At 36.1% G+C, this 24,759-nt stretch overlaps 5 protein-coding genes across 7 annotated transcripts in view; 4 read left to right on the top strand and 1 right to left on the bottom strand.

Annotated features, from left to right (window-relative positions):
• The first annotated feature begins 16 nt into the window (after nucleotides 1-16).
• Nucleotides 17-9,016, top strand: LOC135695922 (U11/U12 small nuclear ribonucleoprotein 35 kDa protein). Its single transcript, XM_089113327.1, has 3 exons — nucleotides 17-1,222; nucleotides 5,138-5,481; nucleotides 7,330-9,016. The coding sequence occupies exons 2-3, from the start codon at nucleotides 5,320-5,322 to the stop codon at nucleotides 7,813-7,815; spliced, it is 648 nt and encodes a 215-aa protein (XP_088969453.1). The 5' UTR covers nucleotides 17-1,222; nucleotides 5,138-5,319; the 3' UTR covers nucleotides 7,816-9,016.
• A 199-nt stretch (nucleotides 9,017-9,215) lies between these two features.
• Nucleotides 9,216-20,383, top strand: LOC148958158 (uncharacterized). Its single transcript, XM_089113326.1, has 5 exons — nucleotides 9,216-9,977; nucleotides 11,020-11,145; nucleotides 11,739-11,903; nucleotides 12,481-14,723; nucleotides 20,282-20,383. The coding sequence occupies exons 2-4, from the start codon at nucleotides 11,046-11,048 to the stop codon at nucleotides 12,966-12,968; spliced, it is 753 nt and encodes a 250-aa protein (XP_088969452.1). The 5' UTR covers nucleotides 9,216-9,977; nucleotides 11,020-11,045; the 3' UTR covers nucleotides 12,969-14,723; nucleotides 20,282-20,383.
• LOC135696344 (uncharacterized) lies at nucleotides 15,436-17,145 on the top strand. The gene has a single exon (XM_089113325.1). It carries the CDS (start codon nucleotides 15,436-15,438, stop codon nucleotides 17,143-17,145), a length of 1,710 nt encoding a protein of 569 aa, XP_088969451.1.
• Nucleotides 17,623-19,269, bottom strand: LOC135693070 (uncharacterized). The gene has a single exon (XM_065211444.2). The coding sequence runs from the start codon at nucleotides 19,267-19,269 to the stop codon at nucleotides 17,623-17,625; it is 1,647 nt and encodes a 548-aa protein (XP_065067516.1).
• LOC135695847 (uncharacterized) overlaps nucleotides 20,188-24,759 on the top strand; it is a 20,639-nt gene continuing 16,067 nt past the window's right edge. For 2 of the 3 annotated variants that reach the window (XM_065215052.2, XM_089113322.1), the window contains exons 1-6: nucleotides 20,243-20,383; nucleotides 21,088-21,158; nucleotides 21,998-22,224; nucleotides 22,605-22,995; nucleotides 23,671-23,688; nucleotides 24,376-24,488. In XM_065215052.2, coding sequence (XP_065071124.2) covers nucleotides 21,095-21,158; nucleotides 21,998-22,224; nucleotides 22,605-22,995; nucleotides 23,671-23,688; nucleotides 24,376-24,488 — 813 coding nt within the window. In that variant the 5' untranslated portion in view covers nucleotides 20,243-20,383; nucleotides 21,088-21,094. Of the gene's footprint in view, nucleotides 20,384-21,087; nucleotides 21,159-21,997; nucleotides 22,225-22,604; nucleotides 22,996-23,670; nucleotides 23,689-24,375; nucleotides 24,489-24,759 lie in introns of all 3 variants that reach the window. The other variant, XM_089113323.1, reaches the window with a different exon arrangement.

Below are 24,759 nucleotides of genomic sequence, written 5' to 3'. Positions count from 1 at the left end.
TTGTTTTATCCTATCCTCCAATCATAAATATATTTTTAATAAACACTCTGTAAGAATGTTGCTTAATGAAATGAAATTTGAATTTGAATTTGATACTTTTAAGTTTTATATTGTTTATACAATTGTACTATGACTTTCAGTTAGCAATCACCTTTGACAAGTCTTGCTAATTTTGCCAAGAAAGGTTTAGCTGGCTCTACAGAAATGTGGGATAAGGGCTTGAATCTCCTCCTATAGTGAAATACCAGTTAGATTTGTTGAAAAATAGCTAAGATATGGCTAATGGGGTATAAGTTATAAACGACGTTATTTTTCCTGCGTGCAGCGCCTACCGCCCTAACTGGCGCTTGTGCACGTCTTGTTGACATGACATTCTAAACAAAACAATCATGTTTTTATTCCGCATTCAGAACAATCACAAATTAGAAAGCGTTGCTAAATCTGGCTGCATCACGTGCCAGTTCCCACGCTCCCTGTTGGAATCGCGTGCCTGGCCTTGACGTCATTAAAGAACTTTCGTTCGTAGGATCGTGGCTTGATGCTTCTATATGAGAGAGAATTAAAAAACCTCGTTAGAAGTGATTTAACCTTCGAAGCGTTGCGACGAAATTTTCTTTAGGAAACTTGTAGAAGTATTTGTTCATTGCTTTTTTCTATCTGACGTTGCAGTCAAATAAAAATGGGTTGCGGTGGGAGCGCTTTGGTCAAGACAAACGAGGTTGACCGCGAGTTTGAAGGAGGCGAAGCAATTTTTTGCGAACCAAAGACATTTTGTAGAATTAAAAATGCCAGGACTGATTCATTCAAGTTTTTAAAGTGTATGGCATTTTTGACAGACAGTGCCATAAGAATACGACGTCTGCGTGGTAGCAAGAAAGATATTGAAATTCCCTTCAAATCAATGAAGCACGCAAGTGAATATTCAAAAGACTTTCCAATTGGCCTGCATGTGGAGTATTCTTGTGATACTGTCAAAGGAGGGGATGTTGCTTTGTTTATACATCTCCCACTAAGAGCTACCGTTAACAACTGGGTAAAAGAGATTAAAAAGAGACAAACTTTTGACGATTGAATTGTAATATCTCCATGAGGTCAGTTGACGAGTTCGTGAAATTGTCGATGGGGCAGTGGAGCAAAAATATGCTGTTGTGGAAAGTTTAAGGAGGGGTTGTGAAAGAACCGACCCCTGGAACAGCAAGATTTCAAAAGTTTCGTTTCAAAGGTATGGCTGCATTTGATTCACGGATTGGGACATTGGAGTTATTCGTAATTTTGGATTTGTATGTTAGTGAATTGAGTTTTTCGTTTTATCTTTAAACACTGTTTAACGTAAAATTTGCTTACCATTGAACAAAGTTAACTAGTAATCGTAGTTTTTAAGATCTTAATTGCTGTATTTGGTTAGGCCTTCGGGTCTTTCGGCAATATATCAGCATGTTGACAGTCGTATCATTATGTATTTTTGTGTCTAATTATTCAGTAGTAGGAAGTTTAAGTGGTCGCTCTCCAGGGTATAATCTGCACACTAATCTTCTCCATTCTTTGCGGTCCTTTGCTGTGGATCGTATCTTTTCAAAATTTCCATTGTTCTTTATGTTCGGTAGTGGAAAAGACCTTTCCATTGCTCTTGCTCTGGTGATATCTTTATTTAAGGTTGTCACGAGAGTTTCTCTAGGTCTGCCTCTGACAGGGGTGGCGCTAGAGACAAACCTTCAAGGTGCCGAAGTTTATATTCTCCGTAACTGCCGACGCTGGATGTGTCAAATTGCCGACAGAAAAAAAAATCGATTTGCCCCATATAGCAGGCAGGGCCGTCGCGAGGCAAGCCTCGTTGGGGGGGGGGGAGGGTGTGGAATGCAAATTTACCTGATTAAAAAATTATTGCCTGAAACTTTTTAGCTAGTGTTACAAACCTCTGCAATACATTTTGTCAATCTAACTCTGTATGAAAATAACCTACTTTCCTAATAGTCTTGTCAAATCTCTATATCGGGACGGGCAAAATATATAGTTACTAACTGAGGCGGCACCATGGTTGCCGCCGAAGGGACAGGAAATTTTCGAATTGTGATGCTTCTAGTTCCCTGGAAAATGCACTCTTTTAAGCAAATTTCACTAAAGCAATCCTCCTAATCCTATTGAAAATTATTGTCTTTTTGCAAAACTTTTTTACAGCAGATAAAAACAACAATTTCGCCGTGGTCTTGAAAAATACCAGGTTGTCAGTTACTTTTAAATTTAGATCCCTCTCTCCAGCATGCCTTATGAATGTTAAGAAAAATCTGGAGATCATAGTGAATTGCAGTTGAAGCTTCTACTGAGAAACTTCAGGAGAAATGGACACGAGGCACAATTTTACCTAAGATTGCTTGAACCTTTATTGATTTATGACAGGAAGGTCTCTGAAATACCTAAAGCGTTTCTTCCACCGAGCGGATTTTACCTGAAATTTCCTATTGAGATACTATTGGGGTGGGTGTGACAGCCCCCCAGTCGCGACGCCCCTGAGCAGCACCTCCAATGAAGGGGCACCGATATAGAGCATTTTTCCAAGAGCAAGCAAGCATATAGAGCAAGAAATAGAGCATTTTTCCAAAATCGTTTGTTGTGGGTGCAAAATTCTCCCTTGCCCCCTCCCCGTCCCCACTTTCCAACCTATGTCGGAGTCCACGAGATTTTCTCGGCAATTTGTGCCTTGTAATAAACTTAATGCGCATATTGCCTATTGTTGAATATTTCTTCCTATCTATGTTGGAAGAAGTTAATCGATGGTTTTCTCTAAACCATTTGTTTGTCGCAAGCTATGCGGTGAACAATGCTATTGAAAAATAGTTGATGAAAAAGGACAAGAAGTGCTTTTTGAAAGATTTATTACGCAAAATGTGCTCATGATCGAAATGTTTTCATTGGCAATAATAATGTCTTGAAACGAAAAGAGAATCCTTTAAGAAGAAAATTCATTTAAGACTTTTTTATTACAGCGTGATTTTGCTGTTGTTAGGGTAAATTTCCTTGAAACGGTCCAAAACATGGTTCAAATCAAGCATCTCTGCACGTTTCGCATGAATTGGCATTAGCATGAGCAGCAACAGGGATTTAAACCGAAAGGTGCACGATGGTATTGTGGGTCATGCGAAGGAGCACCATGAAATTAAGTCACAGCTTTCACGGAAGCGACAGGATATAATGCCACTATGATAGTAAAATTGCCGAAGAAAAGCCATTGAGAAAACCATAAACCAGCCAGTGCAGTTTTCTTCTCGATTATTTATGTCATTCAAACAACATGTAAACCGGGTGACATCCATCAAGTGCCGACGGTATTGAGAAAGCAAAAATTGATTGGCTGCCGACGGGGGGGCTAACAAAAATCTAGGGGGGGCTAAAGCCCCCCCTTGCCCCCCCATGCCGCCACTCCTGGGCCTCTGAATCCCCTCTCCGATCCCTCAAAGTAAAATCTCATTGCCTTCACAGCCGGTGTGTCGTCAGACAAACGTAATATGTGACCGAACAGCCGCCATCTACCCTTGAGGATGTCAATTGAAATTGGTCTACCGTTCGAAAATTATGTCTAATAAACTTCTTTGTTACCTTTACTATTTTTGTTTGTATTTTCAAAGTTTGTTATTAAAGTTTGTATTCTTGAAAATCTATTCATTTAATCAGAATTCAATTATTTATTTTTAAAAACTTTCCGATTTCAAGCTTTGCCGTTTCATCTTGCTTATAGAAACTTTGCAATAAAGTTGAAAACTAGTTTGCTTGTTAAATATCTTTAAAATGTCTAAAATTAATTTTAATGAGGTAAGTTACAAGAAATTTCGTTTACCTAAAAGCAATGTTTAAAGAATAGTTAATGTAGGGGCATAGCTTAGATGTAGGGACAATTCTTCATGAGTTGGCCGGTAAATCTTCCGATGGTCTATAATAATTTTCGGTACAATTGCGTATCGGTAGCTGAAATAACGCCTAAATTTTTCTCCATCCATGTCTTCGTCGGTAATTTTCACCATGAATGTCTGGTGCCCCTGCTTATGTATATCTTGGCAATCTAGAATTGTGTTCTTATAGAAATAATGTTTATATACGTAGTCTACAAGTATAGTCTGTTTAAATTTTTTTCTAGTTCAATGTAATTTTATGCATGCAATGTAATAGGGCAAAAAACTCGATAGCTCATCTGAGTTTCTTTTTATTTGCCCTAAGCTTTATCAATCATAAATATGTTTAATCATGTAGCCTGTGATTAATAGCTTGAATTTATTATAATTGAATTGAACTGAATTGAAGTAGCATCAGGGCCGACGCTAGGCGGGACGGACCCAAGGGCATATGCCACAACGGGACCCCAATTTGCGTGAAGAAATTGGTCGTTCCCTGCTTTTACTCCTGAAATTGCCTTTGCTCTAAAATTGAAGGCAGAAATGTGCTTTATTTGGCGCTTTGTTGCATGTTAAAATGTTTTTTCAATACTCTCACGAGCCTTCAGCCTGGGCTTCTTTTTATACAAAAAGGTATAAATGCGGTGTTACAAATTCAAACAAAATCATAAAAAATTAACTACATGACAGTTAAAAGTGTGTCAACTTCTGAGCCCCTCTCTCCCCGATATATTTCATTGCCCATTAATTTTCAAAATCTTTACAGTACCACTTTATTTTGACGGCCCCCTTTTACTAGCCTGAGTTTAAAATTGTTGCAGAATGTATCTACCATAAACAAAACAGAATTACTTTCAAGACGTTCATATTTAATTTTGAGCCTTTTCAGTTTTTTATGGAAGAAAGCCTAGAATGACGCATCATCGTTTAAAGATAAACAAAATTCAATTTTTAACACGGGTCAGTGGCGCAGTCGTTTGAGCATTACTACTAGTGGTGCCATGGAGGGAAACTGGGGGCACAGCCCCCCTTGTCAAATTTTAGAGGGATTTTTGATGGGGCTCAGCCATCCTTCCTAACTTTTTAGGGGCTGGGGGGCTGAAGCCCCCGCCAATAATTGTCAATTGTTATAATATTTCCTTTATAAGAGTGTACTGAATGGGTGCAAAATAATGGACAGTCCCCCCCCAAATATGAATCTCGTTCCGACGGCACTGATATAATTTCTAATTTTTTCTTTGTTTTTGGTTTCAAAGAAAAGGGGAATCAAATTGAAATCAAACATCAGAGACAAGGGTCAGCTTTCTAGACCCGCAGACACGGGTGCTTACACTGAGATGACCGGGGTTTGAAGGCTGTCTTCATTTGCTTCATTCAACTAACCACCTTAATTGAACTGAATCTCCTTGGGCAGTGCTGTTAAATGCTCTGAATAAAGATGGCGTCTCTACCGTATGAAATTCCGACATTCGAACACTGGTCGCCAACGACTGTAAGGTACCACCCTCTTCAAGCTGGCAGTATTGATGGAACTGACGTCTTTCCACACGACAAAGGCATACGGAGGGCGCTTGGTGCTTCATACCGGCCCAACAAAAAGGTATATATTAAGAAGCACAAGCTATAATATATAATATACTATATATAGGGCTCGTGTATTTTCAAAACATAAAAGGAAACTTTGGTACATTATCTTGTCTTAGTCAAAATTTTAAAGTAGAAATGTTCCAAGTAGCCGGAGAAGCAATTAAATGATACAGATGATACAGATACTATTTACAAGAAAAGGTGGATAATTTTTGCAGTCTACTGAGTGCGAGGTGATACAGATACTGAGTGCGAGGATGGCTCAGTTGTTAGAGGCGCTGACTACAGACCCAAGGGTCCGTTGCTCGAGTCCCTGGCATGACCAAATTTTCACCCAGAGTGAGGAGAGTCGCCAGTTCTCTGTAATCCCAGGCGTAGAAATCACGAGGTGTGGTCACATCGAGAGGAAGGACCAGGACACTGCTCGATAAGCATAGCTTCTCAGTGTACTAGAAACTACTTTCGGATGCTAGCAAAAAATGCAAATAAACAAATACAAATACAGTCTATCGACCCCTGGAGTCAGGAAACCTGAATAACTTCTTCAATGAATTATCTAGCTCTGTGAATTTGGCTCTAGAGAAATATGACAATGTTATTGTTTTGGGTAATCTGAACATTGACACCCAAAACGAGCAACACCCCGGCTATAACAAGCGAAAGTCATTTTCTGATGTACTGGGCTTTCAAAACATTGTTAAGGGAAAGACATCTTTCATAAGAAACCACGCCCCCTCCATAGATGTTCTGTTAACAAACCAGCCAGGGTTTGTTCAAAACATGTGTATTTGAGACAGGACTGAGGGACTATCACAGGCTTGTAGTTACTCTACTGAAAGCTCAGGTACCCCGCCCAGTGGCGGACACTTGGGGGGCGAGGGGGGTGATCGCCCCCCCCCCAATACTTTAGAGAACAATGGTCTCTTGTTCTAAAACAATGGGAAATGTGACGTCATCTTATTAAAACAATAGGCTTGCCCCCCATTATTTGACCAAGTGTCTGCCCCTGACCCCGCCTTAAAGCAAAAATATAACATATCGACATTATAAAATTTTATCTGACCTCAGAATTACCAACAATGAGCATCTTACCAGAATGTTCTGTGATTTCAATCTATTTTATCAGGATCAGTTCTTGGCCCTATTCTTTTCAATTTCTACATCAATGTCCTGTTTTTTTTCATTAAAAAGACTTCTCTTGTTAATTACACAGATGACAACACTTTAACACATTTTTCAAAAAGACCTGCCTCAATTAATTGTGAGGGAAGTCCCTATAAAATATTATGGGAAAGAGGACTTTAATTTTAGAGAAATTGTTGAGCAAGATATGTGTGAAATTAAAAATGTTTTCTCAAGAGTGTTTCAGTAGCAAAGAAACTGTTAAGAAGTGGGCATGTAAAAAAATTGATTTTAGAGAAGAAACAATTTTTCTGTTTCAAATCATGGTATCATGGTGTTTACACTTAGGAACAATAAAAGACAGAACTTGACAATCCTTTCAGACGAATTATCAAATTTCTACAATGAGTGTCTTAAAAATCTATAATGAAAAGTTGCCAGTGTAAAAGAAAGCCATTTTTACAAAGATTTATCTCCAAACAAGAAGAAGTCAAGCTTTTCCATGGCCTCCACCAAGTTGATACTTGCATAACATTGAAAATATTTGGCTTTGTATAAGAAAACATTGTGAGCCATGTCTGGTTCTACAGGAACCAAATCATCATTTTTTGAAAGAGTTTGTCAGGTTTGACACAAAATTACACAAGAATACAATGCTCAAATAGTAAATTTTGTGCCTTGTCCACTAAATTTCAGCCATCTGTTACAAAAACTAATTACATTGCTTGCTTTGTTTAAGGTTGCTGGTGATCCAGTCAAAGTACTTTTTGTGGGGCGCCTAGATGGCAATACCAAAGAGAGCACCATTAAGGAGAATTTTTCAAAATTTGGAGAAGTTGAAAATTGTCGTTTAGTTAGGGATATTATAACTGGCAATAGCAGAAGATATGCTTTTGTGGAGTTCAAAAGAGAAAGGGATGCCAGAATTGCTTGGAGGGAAATGAACAAAGCATTTATTGATGGTGCTGAGATTCTTGTTGAGTTTGAACAAGAAAGAGTGTTGAAAGGCTGGATTCCAAGGCGATTTGGTGGGGGATTTGGTGGAAGGAAGGAGTCAGGACAATTAAGGTTTGGTGGAAGAGATAGGCCCTTTAGGAGGCCTTTGCCAGTAGGAGAAAACCCTTTGATGCAAAACAGATCCTATCAGTCAAAAGAGAGATCAGAAGCTGGTGAAAGAGATAGAGGAAAATTTCATGATCGAAGAAGAAGGGAACATTACAGGTAGTAGATTCTAGAAAACATGCCTATAATTGAATGAATCTTGTACATATGGTTTTGTAAATTGAAACAGTAAAATTAATCATTAATAGCGGTATTTGTAAATCAAAGGAAATATTATATTTGGTGTTTGTTTGAGAAGGTTCGATTGGCAAGGAGACAGCTGTTATTTTTTCAATATTTAAAACTTCTGATTTAACAATTTTTCTATGAGGATGTCACAAATAATTACAATAAATGAATTCCTTTGCAACCTCACAAAAAAGGCTGCTGAATACATATCATTGATTCTTAATTCTGCTACATTACCCTTAAAACCAGATTAAAGATTTTACTTTTAGTGGCCAAAATTTATTTGAATTATCTGTAAAAGTCTAAAATGTAGTAAATGCTTATTCATGAGTGTGACCAGGATTTTGAAGGCTGTTGGTTGAACAGTTTGGTATAAGGCATGGCTGACATAGCTAGCATGGCTCTTTGATATGTGTCAAGCCTATATTCTTTGCTTTTCACAACTTGACTGTATGTATATAAATAAATAAATACATAAATAAATAATAAGTAAAACAATGAATAAATAAATAAATAGAATTTGGAATGCAAGATGGCCAGGGTTTGGCTAGTAACAACTCAAGCTGCTGAAGAAGTAGTTCTGATACTACTTCCAAAGCCAAAAAAGATTTGCTGTTGATTGGGACTAACTGAATTCTTGGGAGACTTCAGCCCCTTTGCCCCCTATCCCACTACTAGTTATTCAGTGCTGCATCTGTAGACCCGTACTCGTTGTGAATTTAATTTATAAGCGGTTTTTGGAAAGACGGCTTTAATTTTGTTATTACTTTAAAATACAAATTAAAACAAGGTTTCAATGTTTCTATTTTTAGCAGCTTTGAAGTTATTTCCCGGGTATTTCTTATGAAGAAATTCCCACATCTGTGGCAGACTACTTGTATTGTTAAGCTTAAGTGGGTGATCGCCATTCAAACCATATATAAAAAGAGAATACCCTCAAAGTTCAAGAGGAACATTTATGATCAAACGAAGCACACTCTCTTTTAGTTTAGATTCAGCTTGATTTCTATCATTTTTCACGTTTCCAGTTTGAAGATATCTGGGCTCAAATAATCACGTTGTTAAAATGATGGGTATCCAGATTCGTTCTATTAAAACAAAGCCAAGCCATCTCCAAACCATCATGATCCGTACATTTCAAAGTGCGTATTGCCATTTCGCTCCGCTTTCAAAGTCCAGTCAATTATAATACTCGTTTTTCTAAAACATCAATAAAAAATCTTGTTATTGATTTCAATTTAATTTTCTTTGTCGAAGATTGTTTCGTTAAATATCTATGACTTTTTTAAAGAATTGTTTTCTTTTGCACAAAGCAAGCTTTAATTTAAGACTTTCAAGCCGCAAAAGTAAATGTTGTTTATTCTGTTCCATTAAAACGATGCAATACACATGGGTGTAGCTAGTGGAATGTAGGTGTGTGACACCCCCTGAGTCATCATGAGGTGGTCAGTAAATTTTCAATTGGTCAACGAAATCCTTTCGGTAGGTAACATCGTCTATCGGTAGGTGAAATAACAATCTATGTCTTTGTTATTGAAAAAAGTTTCCTTTTGATGAGCCTCCAACTATCGTTTCCTGTAATCAGTGGATGGGTTAGGCTATTTTCCTTTCTGATACTGTTTTTAATCATTTTCGAGTGTTGCCTTTACCAATCAAGTGTACAATAAAGTTTTCCACATTATAAAGCTTGTAGTTCTTAAAAAGACATTTTTCTTTTGCTTTCCTCCCAAAACGCCTGATGAAGTATCTTTTTTCCTAGCCTAGCTCCCCCTCTTGTTTCCAAGTACAGAAGGATCAATTTCAGGAGAAATTCAAAAGGCGTTGAAGCTAAAATAACAGCGTTCACATGCATAAGAAATGTACTGGTGTCTTTATAGAAATGATGGCCGCTTGTGCTTAAAAAACACCAGCTTTTCTGCGTTCTTTCTTACCCGTTTTACCTGCGTCGGCAAATTGACCTGTCTGCAACAACTTGATATATCCTTAGTAATGGAAGAAGTTAAGGCGTTCAAAGCATCGAAGAATTTGTTTCGATAGAATCTGTTTCGATAAGCTGCTTCTCATCGTTGCTCATCAATATGTAGTTTAAAATTCAAGGTATGTTGAACCTTTGAACACACTAATTGGCTTGTAGGCAGTTGTACTGGGGAAGATGTTTTATTTCACCGATTAGGGCCTAAAAATTGGCGCAATTCTCTTCAGCAAAGCAGAATTTGTGATTTTAGTCATTCTATACTGATAACGTGAAAGCAAGTCGTGAAATTTTGTAACAGAATGAAAAATAGCAACAAATTCTTTGAAAAGGTATTTATAGAGTTTTTAGTGAGCATATTTGCGAGTAAACAACTCTCGCTTTGCTGCTTTACAAAAAGTTTATCACCAGAATCGTCTATCTAACGCGCCTGAAATCCAAATACGAAATTGACAAGCATTTTGACGAAAAAATCTCTGCTATGATGTTACTGAATGTTATAATTAGTATTGAAAATTGCTCCTTTCTACATCACAAATAAGCTATACTTTTGAAAGCAAAACCACACGTTTAGGTTGTATCTACACTTACTCGTTATAACTCGTAACACCTTTGTACTGCAACAACAAATGTAATTTTGAGAATGGAATTAAAATGATTTACAGTCTTTGCAAATATTTTTTTTGTTATTTGTGTTAATTTCGTCTTAATTTTGTCTGTTAAATTTGTCTAAAGATTTTTTAGGAATATTAATATTTGTCATCATCAAATTTACGATAAAAGCGTAATCTTAAATGAAAGCCTTGCATACAGGATGCTTATAAGTTCTGCAAGCAAGTAGTGGAATTTGTCAGCCAAAAGGAGGCTTGAGCAAAATGCCTGCCCCTGTCTTGTAAATATCATATTCTGATAAGCCAAAATGGCAGCTGTTTCTTGCAACATGAATCAAATACAGTTATGACTATAGGCGTTGAAAAAGGTTGAGTGCCAATTCCTTTAAAACGATGTTCGCCAATTTAGTTAAACCTTTGACAAGCACTGCTTGTCTTCTCCAAAAATGCTCATCTTGTGAATGTAGTGTGTATTAAAAACCATATTAGCTAATACGATAAAGAAAACTTGTTACTCATCTCCTCGTTTAAATGACGGTTTGATGTTTTTCATTAGATTTTAGATTGGCATACAGAATTAATATGCTTGTGGCTCTCACCCTGTTGCTAACCACTTTATGCGTGACCGAAAACAATGCCGCTAAGGACGAATACATAAAATTTACAAAGAATAACCTTGAAGGTGAGTTGCACTTATTCGTGTTTTTATAATTGACTATTACATCGATAAGTATTAGACGTTGATAGATCAACTGGACCCTATGTAGCACCAGAAAATTAGTCCCTGATTAGTATCATCATCGGGTACCATCTTCTATCAGAAGGTTGGCTACTATGACCCTCCAACTATCCCAAAATCTGAGTTTTGGTTTGTTGTATTCCTGTATATTCCTGGATATTCCTGTTTTTTGTTGTTTTCTTCTCCGTATGAAGAAAACGTCAACGTTTAGTTTTGACTGTATTATAGTTTTATTACAGTATATTTGTTATATGCCAATATATTGTTAAAGTACAAGATGTGATGTGCCAGAATGTATTTTCAAGCGACAAGAGCTGCTGAAGATCCTTGATTAAAACGGAATTCATTGATGTAAACTTTTACTGATTTGTTAATATAGAATGATCGGAGTGTAAGTCTGTCCTGTAATTCCCACCATTTTAATCCACCATTTTAATCACGAATTCATTAATAACCCGCAGATAGCTTCTTAGAATCTTTACATTCAAGCATTTGATATTCAAGAAAAATCTAAATATCTGGGATTTATGTTCCAGGTTTTTGGTCGCAATGGTCGGCATGGACATCGTGTAGTTTAACTACTATATGCAATGGAGGAACGAAAACACGGAGCCGTAAATGTATGAGACGGTCGACAGAATCATCAAGCTGCTCTGGAGTGTATGCCGAGCTTAAAGAATGCCCAGAGGTCGATTGTAAAAGTATGTATCATCTATTAGTATATGGTTTTATACTTCGAATATTTGTAGAACGTGGCCTATTTGTTGTAAAAATTCCGTTAACTTGGGATGTTTTTGAAAAGATTATCGTGTCCTTTCCTCCGTTATGCGCTGATGCTCGTAGGCTGAAGGGAAACGATTATGTCACGTGAATGGTGACATCCAATTCAACGCTAAAGAGAGAAAGAGAGGGAGAAGTCGACACGACTCGAGGATGGACGCTTAACGCTCATAATAATTTCACCTCATGGAATATGTTAGTTCAATATAAATTTCGCCGTATCGTGGATTCTTTTTGCATGTAAATAAAATGGAAAGCTCGCTGTATTTGTTCACCTTTCTCTTTAAATATATTTACTATAACAAGAACCAGGAACCTTTCTGGAGTTTCGCCTATATTCGAGAGACGAAACATTAACACAGCGCAGGAAGGCAGGATCATTCACTTGATCCCCCACCTAGGCTGTAAAAATCTTTTCTTCTGGCTTGATCCTCGATTCCTTTAACTTGGCTTCATACTATATTTAACTCATTACTTTTAAGTGTGTTTTCTTTGCAGATTTGAAACCAATGATATACACTGACGTTGCAGAAGCATCCATGTCTTCATTCATATCACAAGAATGCAACACTGACATTAAATATTCCGTTGCCAGTAAACGAGGCAAGAGCATACCACAGCCGATACTTTTACGGTTCAAAGATAAGATTATGAATTTTCTTCATGGGTTCTTCAACTTGCAGACCTTAATTGAAAAGCCTGAAATAGGCCTTAAAAACATGACTAAAGTTTGCTTCGAACCACGTGACCTAAGAGTTAAGGATCTTCCCAGTATTTATAGGTTTAACAGACTTGTAAAAGCCTCGTTACTGAAAGGAGTCTCTCCAAAGCCAGACGACGTCGTGTATGGTGTGGTTGCTGTTGTTGAAGATGACAGTGGACTTTTCCACGGGATTTACTATGCTGTTAAAGGAAGCTATCTTGGGTACAGGAGCGTTGGGTATCGGCGCTGGAGAGGCCAGGGGGTTCTCGATGCACTATCATGAATCTAGAGATGTGTGTGCACCATTGGCAATAAAGGTCTGTCGTTGCTGGTAACAGTTTTTGATATAACCGTTTTTGAACCCGTTTAAAAAAATGCGCTTTAAAAAATCTTTTATTTGAGAATTAGTTACTGTTAACCTATATCAGTATTCCATATGAGACAATCTTACGAAAGTAATTTTCAATATTTAAATCATATAAGAGTTTGAAATTTAAAGTTTAAAACGACGTCTTCTAGTGGTAATATGTTTCGGTTGTTCAAAATCACCATTGCAATTTTTGTTTCCTTTCTTATGTCTTTGAAAATGTTTATTAACCAAATTTCTCAAGGTTTTTTTTCGACTTGAATTCCTATGATGATTCATCTGCTCAAGGTCTAGACTGTTTCTCAGCTATTGTTCTTAAGATGTTTAATTGTACTTTCTTTGATCTTATCTGCCTTCATCTTTGCTTAGGATTTATTTTTTTAGCTTTACTTTCTAGCCACTTTTTTCCTCGACATTTTAAATCCATTGTAGTTCAAAGATCGTTAATCTGATGTTAATTCTGACTGATGAAAAAATTTCAGATAAAATAAATCTTAGACTTAGTTATGATAGCGACAACAAATTTTCGAAAGCTTAATTAGAAACATATATAAAATCTTTGATAAATAAAACATACCTTAAAAACTGTGATTTTAAGAGTAAGAAATTTTTGAATTTAGTAAATTTAATGAAAGTTTTACTGCCAAGCATACTTTTTTGTAGTTTCTTGTCATTAAATTATTAGTATGAAAACTTGTAAACTTGACGTTGGTATGAAATAAAATTTCAAGGCTTAGAATGCCACTTTAATAAAATTTCTATTTAATTCTATCTATTTAGAAAGGAATCTTCTATTGTTAAAGAATTAATGAATTAAGAATTAATCTGTTTATAAATGAATTAAGAAATCGCAAAAATGTTTAACAATGAAGCAAAAGTGTGAATCTTTGAGATTATCCTAATTGTTATGTAATGTAACTGAAAATTCATTACTTAAAAGTAGTGTGCTAAATTTCATATTCTTAAAGTATTTTTCAATTTGTTACGATGTACTTTTTGACAAGATATCCTTCAACCCTACGACTTGTCGTCATATTCTACACCTCTGTCCTTTCTCTCTTAAAATGAGCTTTGAGAAAAGCAAACATGTTAAAACATACTAAAGCTTTTCGTCTGACACTCTTCTGAGTATAGAGCGCCAGGACATGACTTAGAAATAACTGAAGATCTTAAGAGGTTTCATCTACTTTCGTTCTTTAGGAAATATTACACATATTTTTGTGCTTCGGTGCAAAAATCACTCCTTCCCCCCTCCCCCGTTATAGGTCAGAAGACTAAACCAAACAGCGAATGTTGAATGTATCGAATAAAATTGTATTTAGGAATTCAATTTATTCATGGCAGTCTACTTGGGAGGGTATTTCTAAACACTTGTGCCTAAGGTGCTTATAAGATAATGTAAAAATACCTTCAGTGCGTAATCAACCTCGAGTAATCAAACATTTGCTCTGGAATTCAAATTCATGCACAAAGACAATGGAAAATCTTGGTCGAACCTGTTATTTGTGAGCCAATAAAACAGTGTTTGGGTTTGCTCGCAAATAATTTTTGCCCTATCTACCTTCGGAAAATGCATTTTTTGTTTTATGAACATCAAAAGCATTACTTTAGACGAAATTGTATTTAAATCTTAATTTTAGGCTCTTATTGGATTATAAAGCTAAAGCTAAGGTTTGTTTCATGCTTTCTGTTGTTATTTTTGATATAATGGTTATAAGGAAGTTTAAGTTTATATCTGTTGTATAAGGAAGTATATCTGCGGCGAGATAGCCATAAACTCTTTATATCAAAAAAGCACAATTTACTAATAAACAATCCATTGGATTTTCAACATTTTGTGTATTATTTTTTGCAAGTGACATTTTAGTTTGACATTTAAACCATATTTCCAAGTTATATTTTGCGTTGATTTATGACAATTGTTCGGCGTACAGATTGTTGTAAGTTGGAAGACGATTATCGTACAAAACACAAAAATTGAAAAGTTATTGACGAGAAACCGATATTGATACTGGTTATAGATAAGCAAGTAATATGTTGAAACCTTCGAACTTTGGAGGAGCAATATCTTTGGTTGTAAAAAATGGATTGACTGGCTGTCTAGAAAAGGCTGATGTTTGGCGATTGACAAGAAGCTCAACAAGCCAGGAAGGCAATATGGCTGGCTACTTTTTGTATTATAAATTGGTTTCTAACTTTGGCTGCATTTCAAGTTTAGTCATGGAAATGAACTTGTATTTGTTCAATTCACCGTTTTCCTTATTCGCTCGGAGCGCAATGCATTCTGGTACTTGTAGTTAACAACAACACGGCAATCGGCGCGCTCTTCAAATCATTGCAAATATCGCTCAATCGCACTGTACGGCTGTTTACGATTTAAAAGATGGATAACCCTTCAATTACCAAAGAAACAAATACAGATACTTCTTCAAACAATCGCCCTAGTTTTTTTCAAAACTCTAGCCCGGGGCAACTCGTTGTATTACAGCAAGAAGAAGTACCAGAGGCTACCAGCAAAATGGCGGTACGGAGTGACGTTACCTTCGATGATAACTTCGTTGATCTCAGAGATGGAAGCTGGACCGTTGATTTGAAATGTATGCCTAGATTTACGGAAAGCCGTTTGAATGAGAAACTTATTGATAACGCAATGAACATGCCTGATCATATTGCACCGAATGCCTACAGAAACAAGCTCCAAGGCTACAAGTTGTGGAAAGAAGGGTACTTGAGCAAAGTGAGGGTCAAACCAGATGTTGAATATGGTTGCGTTACATTGTTTTTGGTAAAAGCATTTGTTTCTGCTTCAATGAAGAGCATTAAATACATAGTTTATGCACATTTAGACCAATCAACAGGAACAGTAGTTAAAGCAAAATGCAACTGTAAAGCTGGACAAGGTGGTTGTTGTAAACATGTTGCTGCACTCCTGTATACTCTTCTGGACTTTTCGAATTTGGGCCTGCCTTGCGTTCCAGAGGATTTGACCTGCACTCAGGTGCTTCAAAAATGGTGTGAGCCTGGAAGAAAACTTAATTCAACTGTTGCTGTCAAATTTGCAGACTTGAGCTTTGAGAAAGCTATGCCTGAAAAAGACAAGTCTTGCAAGCGTAAAAGGCCAGCAGTTTCAGGTAGCCGAACAGATTTCTGTGCAACCCCTCCATTTGCAAAGGTTGTTGCCAGTAGTAAAATTCAAAGTTTGTATGAATCTTTAGAGAAGGCTGGGAAAGCCAACTTACTAGCTCAAACTCTGAAAGGCAACGAGTTTAAACCTTGTGACTTTTTTGAACACTCTGGAAATCCAGCACAAGAATTAGCACCATCCAGCAATTTTATGGAAATGTCATATGATATTTTCAAAAACATGCATGCAGAGATGGATTCTAGTCTTTTTGCCAAGGCCACTTCAGCCAGTATAGCCCATAATGTTGGAGTCACTTTACAAGATATTAAAGTGATTGAAAAAGAAACAAGAAAACAGGCAAGCAGCCACCGCTGGTTCTTAGAAAGGTCAAAGCGACTGACATCATCCCTTTTTGGCAGAATCTTAAGAAGAAGGGAAAATGTGTTTCCAAAATCTATTCTTGATCAAATAGCTAAAAGGAGGGATGGAACTGGGCCAAATACAGCAGGGTTACAATGGGGCATTGAAAAGGAAAAGGTGGCTTTAGAAAGGTACAAAACAGAATTCTGCCACCAAGGTAATGTTGTTGAGTGCGGTCTGATGATCAATCCTAAATGGCCATGGCTTGGTGCAAGCCCTGATGGATTGATAATTCAAGATGGGATGCTTGTAGGCGGCATAGAGATTAAGTGCCCTTACACAAAAAGGAACTTAACTGTTCAAGATTCATGCCAAGATAAAAACTTTTTCATGGGAGATTCAGGATCTGGGCCAAATTTGAAAGAAAAGCATCATTATTATTATCAATGCCAAGGAATAATGAACATAATTGGCCTTTCATGGCTAGACATTATTGTTTATACTGACATAGATATATATGTGCAACGTTTAGAATGTGACTGTCATTTTTGGAAAACTGTAATGTTACCAAAGTTAGCAACATTTTTTGAAACATTTATGTTGATATAAATTAAAATATATGATATTTATGATGCGTTGAAGCCAAATGAAATCTGTTTTTACTGCTTTTAAATAACTGCTATGTCATTTTGGCATTGGTTAGAATGTCATGTCTTAATGGGAAAATTTACAAGTCAGGACAATTTTTTCATCTCCAAAATTCTCTGATCATGAAAAAAAACAAACAAACTGAATTTCTAGAGCTGAGCTGAAATCAAATTAGAGTTTAAATGGTGTAATGGCTATGTTTAAGGAAATGCTACAGTCATCAAATGCTACAGTTGTAGGTGGGGTAGGGGCAAAATTATTTTGTGACACAGGAGACAATTTCCTCTCACTTCCTAAATTGAAATGCAAAAAATTTAAAACCATTGCCCAAGTTAATTGATGAAAAGTGTATTTCCATTTAATTTAATGATAAAAGAAATTTCCTAAAAAACAGTGATACAAAGACAAAAAAAATTTTTCAATTGTATGAAATCACATTTATTTCTTAGCTATAAGTGGTGGTAAAAAGTTTGATAGATATGCACAAACCACCCATACTTTATCCAAATTAGCAGACATTGAAATTGGAAATATTGTTTTCAGTAACTTAAAAGTTTTTATTCGTCTAATGGCTCGCTCAACATGTACACGTAGGGAGGCAATTCTTCTGGTTTCTGTTTCTTCTTCTAATGTCAATGAAGCTTTTTCCTTGAGAAAAGGGGGTATATTCAGCCCTGTTTGTGGTGGAAGATCATCTTCTATGTTAAACCCTTTGTCAGCCATGATTGTATCACCTGCTTCCAAAAGGTTAAGGATACCACAATCCCTTGTGACTGCTTTGTCACTGCATCTGCCAGCATATAGGTGTGACACAAATGTTACTGCACCTGAAGGTGCAATACCAAGCAAGCCCTTTGCAGTATTGCAATGTTTGTAGTTAGAGTATGTTTCACTCTGTGACCTGAGTGAACTAGGCATTTCCATGAATATTTCAGTAGCATCCAATATCACACGTGTACTTGGGTACATTTCTTTGAATGCATTTGGCATTGTTTCATCAATAGTTGACCTTGATGCCCATATTGGCAGCTGTCTAAGCCTTGTATATAGGAAATCAATCCAGGTGATGAAGATCCTAGAAAAATGCCCAACAGAAATACCTGCCCTGTAAGCTATGTCTTTTTCTAAAAGTCCACACCGTAAACGTACAAGGACAAGAAACAACTCTTGCTCTAGTGCCAGTGTTCTCTTTGGTCCACGCTTTGGATTCTCAGGGCAAATTGTATCTGCATTTGTGTTTGACTTGTAGTATATAAGCTTCTCTGCTGCTGGCATTAGAAAATCAAAAAATATCAGAAATGTTTCATGATCTTGGAAACCAGTATAAAAATGAAATAGTTCAGTATCATCCTTTATATCATCAACATGAAATGATACTTGTTTAATCTTTGCTTTCATTGATTCATTCTCTTTTTTAGCCTGACCCAATATTTTTGTAAGAGATTCTATTTCATCTTTGTGCTGTCTTTCCCTTGCTTCCATTTGCTTCCTCAGAGCAGCAAGCTCATTTGCCTGGTTGTCAGAATTAACTGCCTCAGGTAAGTTCTCATCACCATTTGCAATTACTTCGACAAGTTTTTCCCGATCGAATCGTTCTTCCGTGAGGGCTCTGTTACGACATTTAAATGTTGCTCTTGGTTTTGGTATGCTGGGACGAGTTGCCTTTGGAACGATGAGCGGCACGTTGCTCATGTAAGTCTTTTTTCCACCAACGAAGTGTACCGAACAAACCCTGTGTCCATTCGTTGGTTTGAAGTCCTTGCGACTGATGAGGGATATCCATCTTTTCCTCAGGTCGATCTTCTCTTGCCGATTTCCAAACGGAAACTGGTAGAAACTAAGAGCTGGGTTTCTTTTGCTATTGTTGAAACAACCTGGCACGCAACACGTGAATCCACCAGCTTTTGATTGCTTTTTAGGGATCTCATCACATAGGCCTACTCTTAGGACTCTTCCCATATCGACAGCTTCTGGCTTTTGGTGTAGTACAGCGAGTTGCCCCGGGCTAGAGTTTTGAAAAAAACTAGGGCGATTGTTTGAAGAAGTATCTGTATTTGTTTCTTTGGTAATTGAAGGGTTATCCATCTTTTAAATCGTAAACAGCCGTACAGTGCGATTGAGCGATATTTGCAATGATTTGAAGAGCGCGCCGATTGCCGTGTTGTTGTTAACTACAAGTACCAGAATGCATTGCGCTCCGAGCGAATAAGGAAAACGGTGAATTGTACTTGCTCCCATTTGAATTCCGTGTTTGAAGTTCAAACCGTTCGCCAGCCAAATTATGAACTTTTATTTTGCAGTTTACACGGAAGGTGTAACTTTTTGGTTCCTTCAAATTTTATCATTTAATTTCTTGATTAAAACTCTTAGGTTTACCACTGTACGATTCTCACGTTTAAGAAGTATAGCATCGGGTTAATAGAAAATCGGCTTTTCCACTTTTACAAGGCTATTAATTTCTGATCTTCTTCATGTTTTTATCAGTGTTCATAAAGCATTGATATTTTTGCGTCAGTCTTGACTATGAAATTCGGGGAAAATTTTATTTGTAGAGCCTGGGAAAGGATGTTTTTAGAAAAGGCAACATTGGTTATATTTCTAACATCCTGCTTGTTAATGTAGGAATTTCAGCTTTTAGCGTTACAAGATACAAAGATCAGTTCGACGGGGGGTATCTAACGTAAGAAGTAATAAACAAAGTTATACAGTCGACTCAGAGCTTTATACTAATGGCATTGTGATGGGATGATTTGTGATGGCACGGTCCAAGGTGCCGTCAAATGCATTTGTACTGGAGGTGTAAATTTCGAAATATGATTGATCAAATTTAGTTTCATAGTTGTTCAAATGTAATTTCAAGTGCAACAGACTTGAAGACTGCGGCTTTAGCCTCCTAGATCATAAACAACCACAGGGCTGCCTTGTGTGCAGTCGAACTGTCTTACGGCCAACCTGTTATGTCGACTTTTTGATCTCAACACCTGACGCAATCATACTGCTCAATGGAAAATCAATGGCTATTGACAATCGCTTGCTTCTGCGATTTTAGATGTGAAATTCGCTGTCGAAATTGAAACTTTTTTACTGATTTTTGTAGATTTACAAATACACAAATGAGTAGATAGTGGATACAAAGAGGTATGAGAAAAGCCTTGGATTTATTGAACTAAATGATTTGTTTCTCGAGTAGTTTTTAAAGGTATGTTATCTTTATTTTCGATGATTATGCCTGAATTTATCATCAAGGAAGCGTTTAAGGCGTCACAGTGAAAAAGGCTGTTTAAAGGTCGATTTCCTCCTTTTGTTTGTTTATAACTTCTTCTAAATACACAAAAGAGTAACAGAAGAACATTCCTAGCAGAACGAAGTGAAAAACCTTATATTTTATTTGTATCATAAGAAGATTGAAGAGAGCAAGTTTGCAATGGTCGTTGACCGTAGATTAGATAATTAATACAAGCAATTTCTAGATTTATCGTTATCTAGTTAATTTGCACATTTTAAGCAGTTTTTTTCCTCAAATTATAATCAAACACTTTGAGAAAATAACTTCAAGAATCTGTTCATATCAAAGTTTTCTATTCGTTCGCTAAAGCGTTTTTCATAAACTCGCCTGTTAGCAATGTGTAGATTTTTCAATCATAAATCAAAAGCCATTTTTCAAATCTGGTATTATGCTGCATAATGTTGAACTCTTACAACCTAGGCCCTTGGAACTTCGCTAAAGTTTTGACCCGTTCAAAAATTTAAATTGCTTGCCAATAAGATATATTTTAATGCAATATTATTTAGCGATGAACAAAAGGAACCTTTTTTCTATTTATCAATTTTGTAAGATCAAATATAGGTTTTATTGATATTCTATTATACTGTTTTTCACAATCAAATGTTTTTACCTTGTAGAATTTTCATGATGATAGCCCGAAGTCCATCTCTAGTCCTATGCATTTTTGCTATTTTTTCATGTACTAGTGGTAAGTTTAACAATCTTAAATTTGTCCTATATTATCAGAAGAAAACCTGGGCATTTGTGATGTGACATCTATTAACCATCCTTCTTTCGAACCCATTTTTTCAATTTTGTAATGTTAAATGTAATTCTATTGTAAATAATCGGTTTAAAATGTTTTCCTCTTTCTGGAAAATGAATTAAATAACTTCTTAAAATATGGATGTAAATGCTACGTAAATCAAATGAATCATTTCATTGCAATATTTGTATTACAAAAATTTTATTTGAACATATTTCCGGGATGCGAGACACTTCATTTCCAACCGAAGTTTAAAGAACATCTTTTTTGTGTGAAAGAGTCTCAATATATTTCTTAAGGTTACTCAATATATTTTTTAGAAAGAATCGATAAAATATTAACTCGTTAGGAAAAATTTAGTTATGGTTAATTTAAATATTTTCTCCATATTTTACAATTATTAAATTTTTATACTCCTTTTTCTTCTAATGTAAGGCAACATAAGCATGATACGTCCTGTCACAATTAGTCTCTAGAAATTGTCAATTGCAATTTCAATTCAATGTAATAAATTGAATAAACTGGGAATTAAAGTAAAATTCTTCTAGAAAGCAATAGCGAATTAATTATCGTCGTCAAAAAATAACGTGTACAGCAAGCAAGTTCGATATTAAAAAGTTAAATAGCAATAAAAACAGATAGATTTATAAGGGTTTGAAATGCTTTAAGTGTAATTATGTTCTAATTCAATTTGATATAAGGGTAAAAATAATGTGCTCTGATAAGGATCCTAGTTATGAACCTCTGATTCAAAGAATGGCAATCTTTTATTCTTCTTGCAGGTCAGTTACCCCCGTCTACATCTTCTCCAAAATGCAAGGTTCCAGCTGATATTGCATTAGTTGTTGATGCCTCACAATCAGTTGAGTTAGGAGGTCGCATAGCTGGAATTCCAAATTACTTCAAAACCGTTATAGTTGAAGGACTAAAAACAGTAGTACAGTCATTCGATGTCTCTCCTAAAGACTCTCGGTTCGCTCTCATGCTGTTTGGTGATAAAGTACCACTGGTGAGTAATGGTACAAGAAAACTAGACATGGCAGTTTGCTTTAAACCAGCTTATAATTGTATAATTGTATATTGTATAATTCTTAGAAACTGAAAGATTTAGCTATCTTTGTGAAAGTTTTTGCTTGTTGCAATTCAAACTTTTTACTTTTTTTCATCTAGAGCTGGTGATAATTTTATTGATATATTCAACTTATTAAAAACCAGAATCTTTTGCAGACAATGTAGATAAAAATGATGAGTGTTAATGTCTTACTCGCTAAAAGTTAACCTCTTGAAAATGACAACAATCATTATTACCTTAGATAACCCTAAAGGCATTTTTAATTTCGCATTATTCGTTCATTAACCTTTAATAGTTTTCCTATTTCATCCCAACAGCCTGTATTTGACTTTAACAAATACAAAACAGCAGCTGAAATGGTCACCGAGATCGACAAACTTCCAACGAAAAATTATATCGACACATACACAGGCGTTGCTTTCAGGAAAGCAAAAAGCGAATTTTTCGACAAAGCAACGAAGAGAGAAGACAATGCTGCGAAAATACTGGTTGTTATTACAGATGGAAATCCTAGTGACCAAGCGGACGCTGATGCTGCTGCGGAGGAGATCAAGAAGGCTGGTATCAAGATCCTTCTTGTAGCCGTTGGAAATGGTGTCAGTGACGAAAACATGAACAAATGGGCCAGCGATCCTTCGTTTAATTTGAGATCTCAATTCAAAACACTGGCAAACGAAGTCGGTAAAATTGCTGATGTTGTTTGCAAGGGTACGTATTAACTTAATTTCATGTTTCATGGTCTTTTATTGTACTAAAAGGTCGCAAAGAATACAATTTTCTCTGAGGTCTTTGAATTTTTCACTGCTAGCTCTTTCCAGGGGTAAATTTTTTCTTTTAAATTTTGCTATGTACTACAAGCTCTTTTAAAATGCAATGATTTTTTATATGTTCAAGAGCTAATCTTTTGGTAAGAAGTTCTTCAATTTCAAGTAGGAAATTTTTCTACGGACTCTCTTCATTCTTTCGTCCTGCTTCTGTTTTTGCGAACCCCTCAGAAGTCTCCCAAGGAGCAAAAACTGTTTGAAGCTCGTAACCTTCAATTAATTCCTATCTTTTTTATATTTTTCTTCTTTTTCAGTGCTACCCAGTGCTACCCAAAACGTTTTTAGCTTAGAATCATTGCCATTAAAAACAAAATTTATCTCTAACATCTTTAGAAATGTCTTTGATTTTTCTAATGAGTATTTACTCATATTTTTGGCTTTAAGTCAGGAAATGATATAAAATATTGTCATTTTAAGCTTGACAAAAATGTAGCAGGTCTTTTTGCCTTGCTGCATTTAGCAGTGAATTAGGAATTTCACAAATCACTTCAATATAGAATTGCCCAGTTCACTCATCAGCTTGAAGTTCTAAATTCGAATTTTATTTTTGAATTTTTAGCAAGCAAGCAAGCTCACGGTAGGTTCATCATTACCCTGTTTACTAAAATACCTGTTTTATGACGTCGTTGTATGAATACTCATTTTGACGTCATTTTAGTACCAATAGTAATGTTTAATGCAACTATTTTTTGAAAATCTGCTACTTTATTTCGTTTGAAAAATACATAATTTCATAGATGCAAAAATTAGATATCAGAGCCTTTCACTTTACATGGATTTTAGATTTAATTTAAACTTTGCTTATTACGGTTTACATGTATTTTATTTCAATACTTGTTGGAGAAATGTTTTCATATAACTCAACCATCCATACGGCAAAGAACCGACATCTTTTTTATTGTTAAAGGAGAATAGATGAATACATCTGTTTAGTGGTCGATCTAAGGGAGGAGGGGCAACTAGGGGCAGATGCCCCTCCCTCGAAGAGTTGCAGCAAGTCTGGCGCTCATTTTTAGGAAATTGTGCGCCCCTTTTGAAAAATTCGAATCAGATGAATAAGTTTCTGAGACCGCTGGGTTAATTTGCTTCAAGGATTACCTCAAAGTTATGTATACAGCTTACTCTGGTCACTAATTCTTGAAAATTTTTCAGCGCCCCCACTACCAACTGACCCTTCTTTAAGTTTGCTCTGGATCCGCCCCTGATCTGTTCTGATGTTAATTTAGTGGAGAATTACTGTATACGTATTGTTATGATTTCACAGCCCAATGCCCTGCTAAGTTCCAAGGTGCCTACTACTGTTGGACATTTGAATCAGCCAATGAATTGAGACAAACGAAAGAATCTTTGAAGAACAAAGTTGGAGTCTTGAACCAGGTAAGCATTTCATTAAAGCTTGGAAATTTCTTATTCTCACAGCCTTTATGTGAAATAAAAGTTACAGATTGAAAATTATCTATATATAGTTATATGATAACATTTGAAATCTCGACAAAACTCAAGATCATAGTTCTTGAGTTAGTGCCATGGTATCATTATCTGCTGTAGCATTGGGTTCTGAGCTGGAAGCTTTCACGTAATTTGTTCTGAATTCTTCGGTTCTTCTGCCTTGCTTACAAAATCGTTATAATAATATATACTAGAATTT

The sequence above is a fragment of the Rhopilema esculentum genome, chromosome 17, assembly GCF_057945365.1.
Source record: "Rhopilema esculentum isolate cy_ngs chromosome 17, ASM5794536v1, whole genome shotgun sequence".
NCBI classification, from domain to species: Eukaryota; Metazoa; Cnidaria; class Scyphozoa; order Rhizostomeae; family Rhizostomatidae; genus Rhopilema; species Rhopilema esculentum.
Note: the sequence above shows the minus strand (reverse complement) of the source record. Positions and strands in the feature narration are given on the sequence as shown.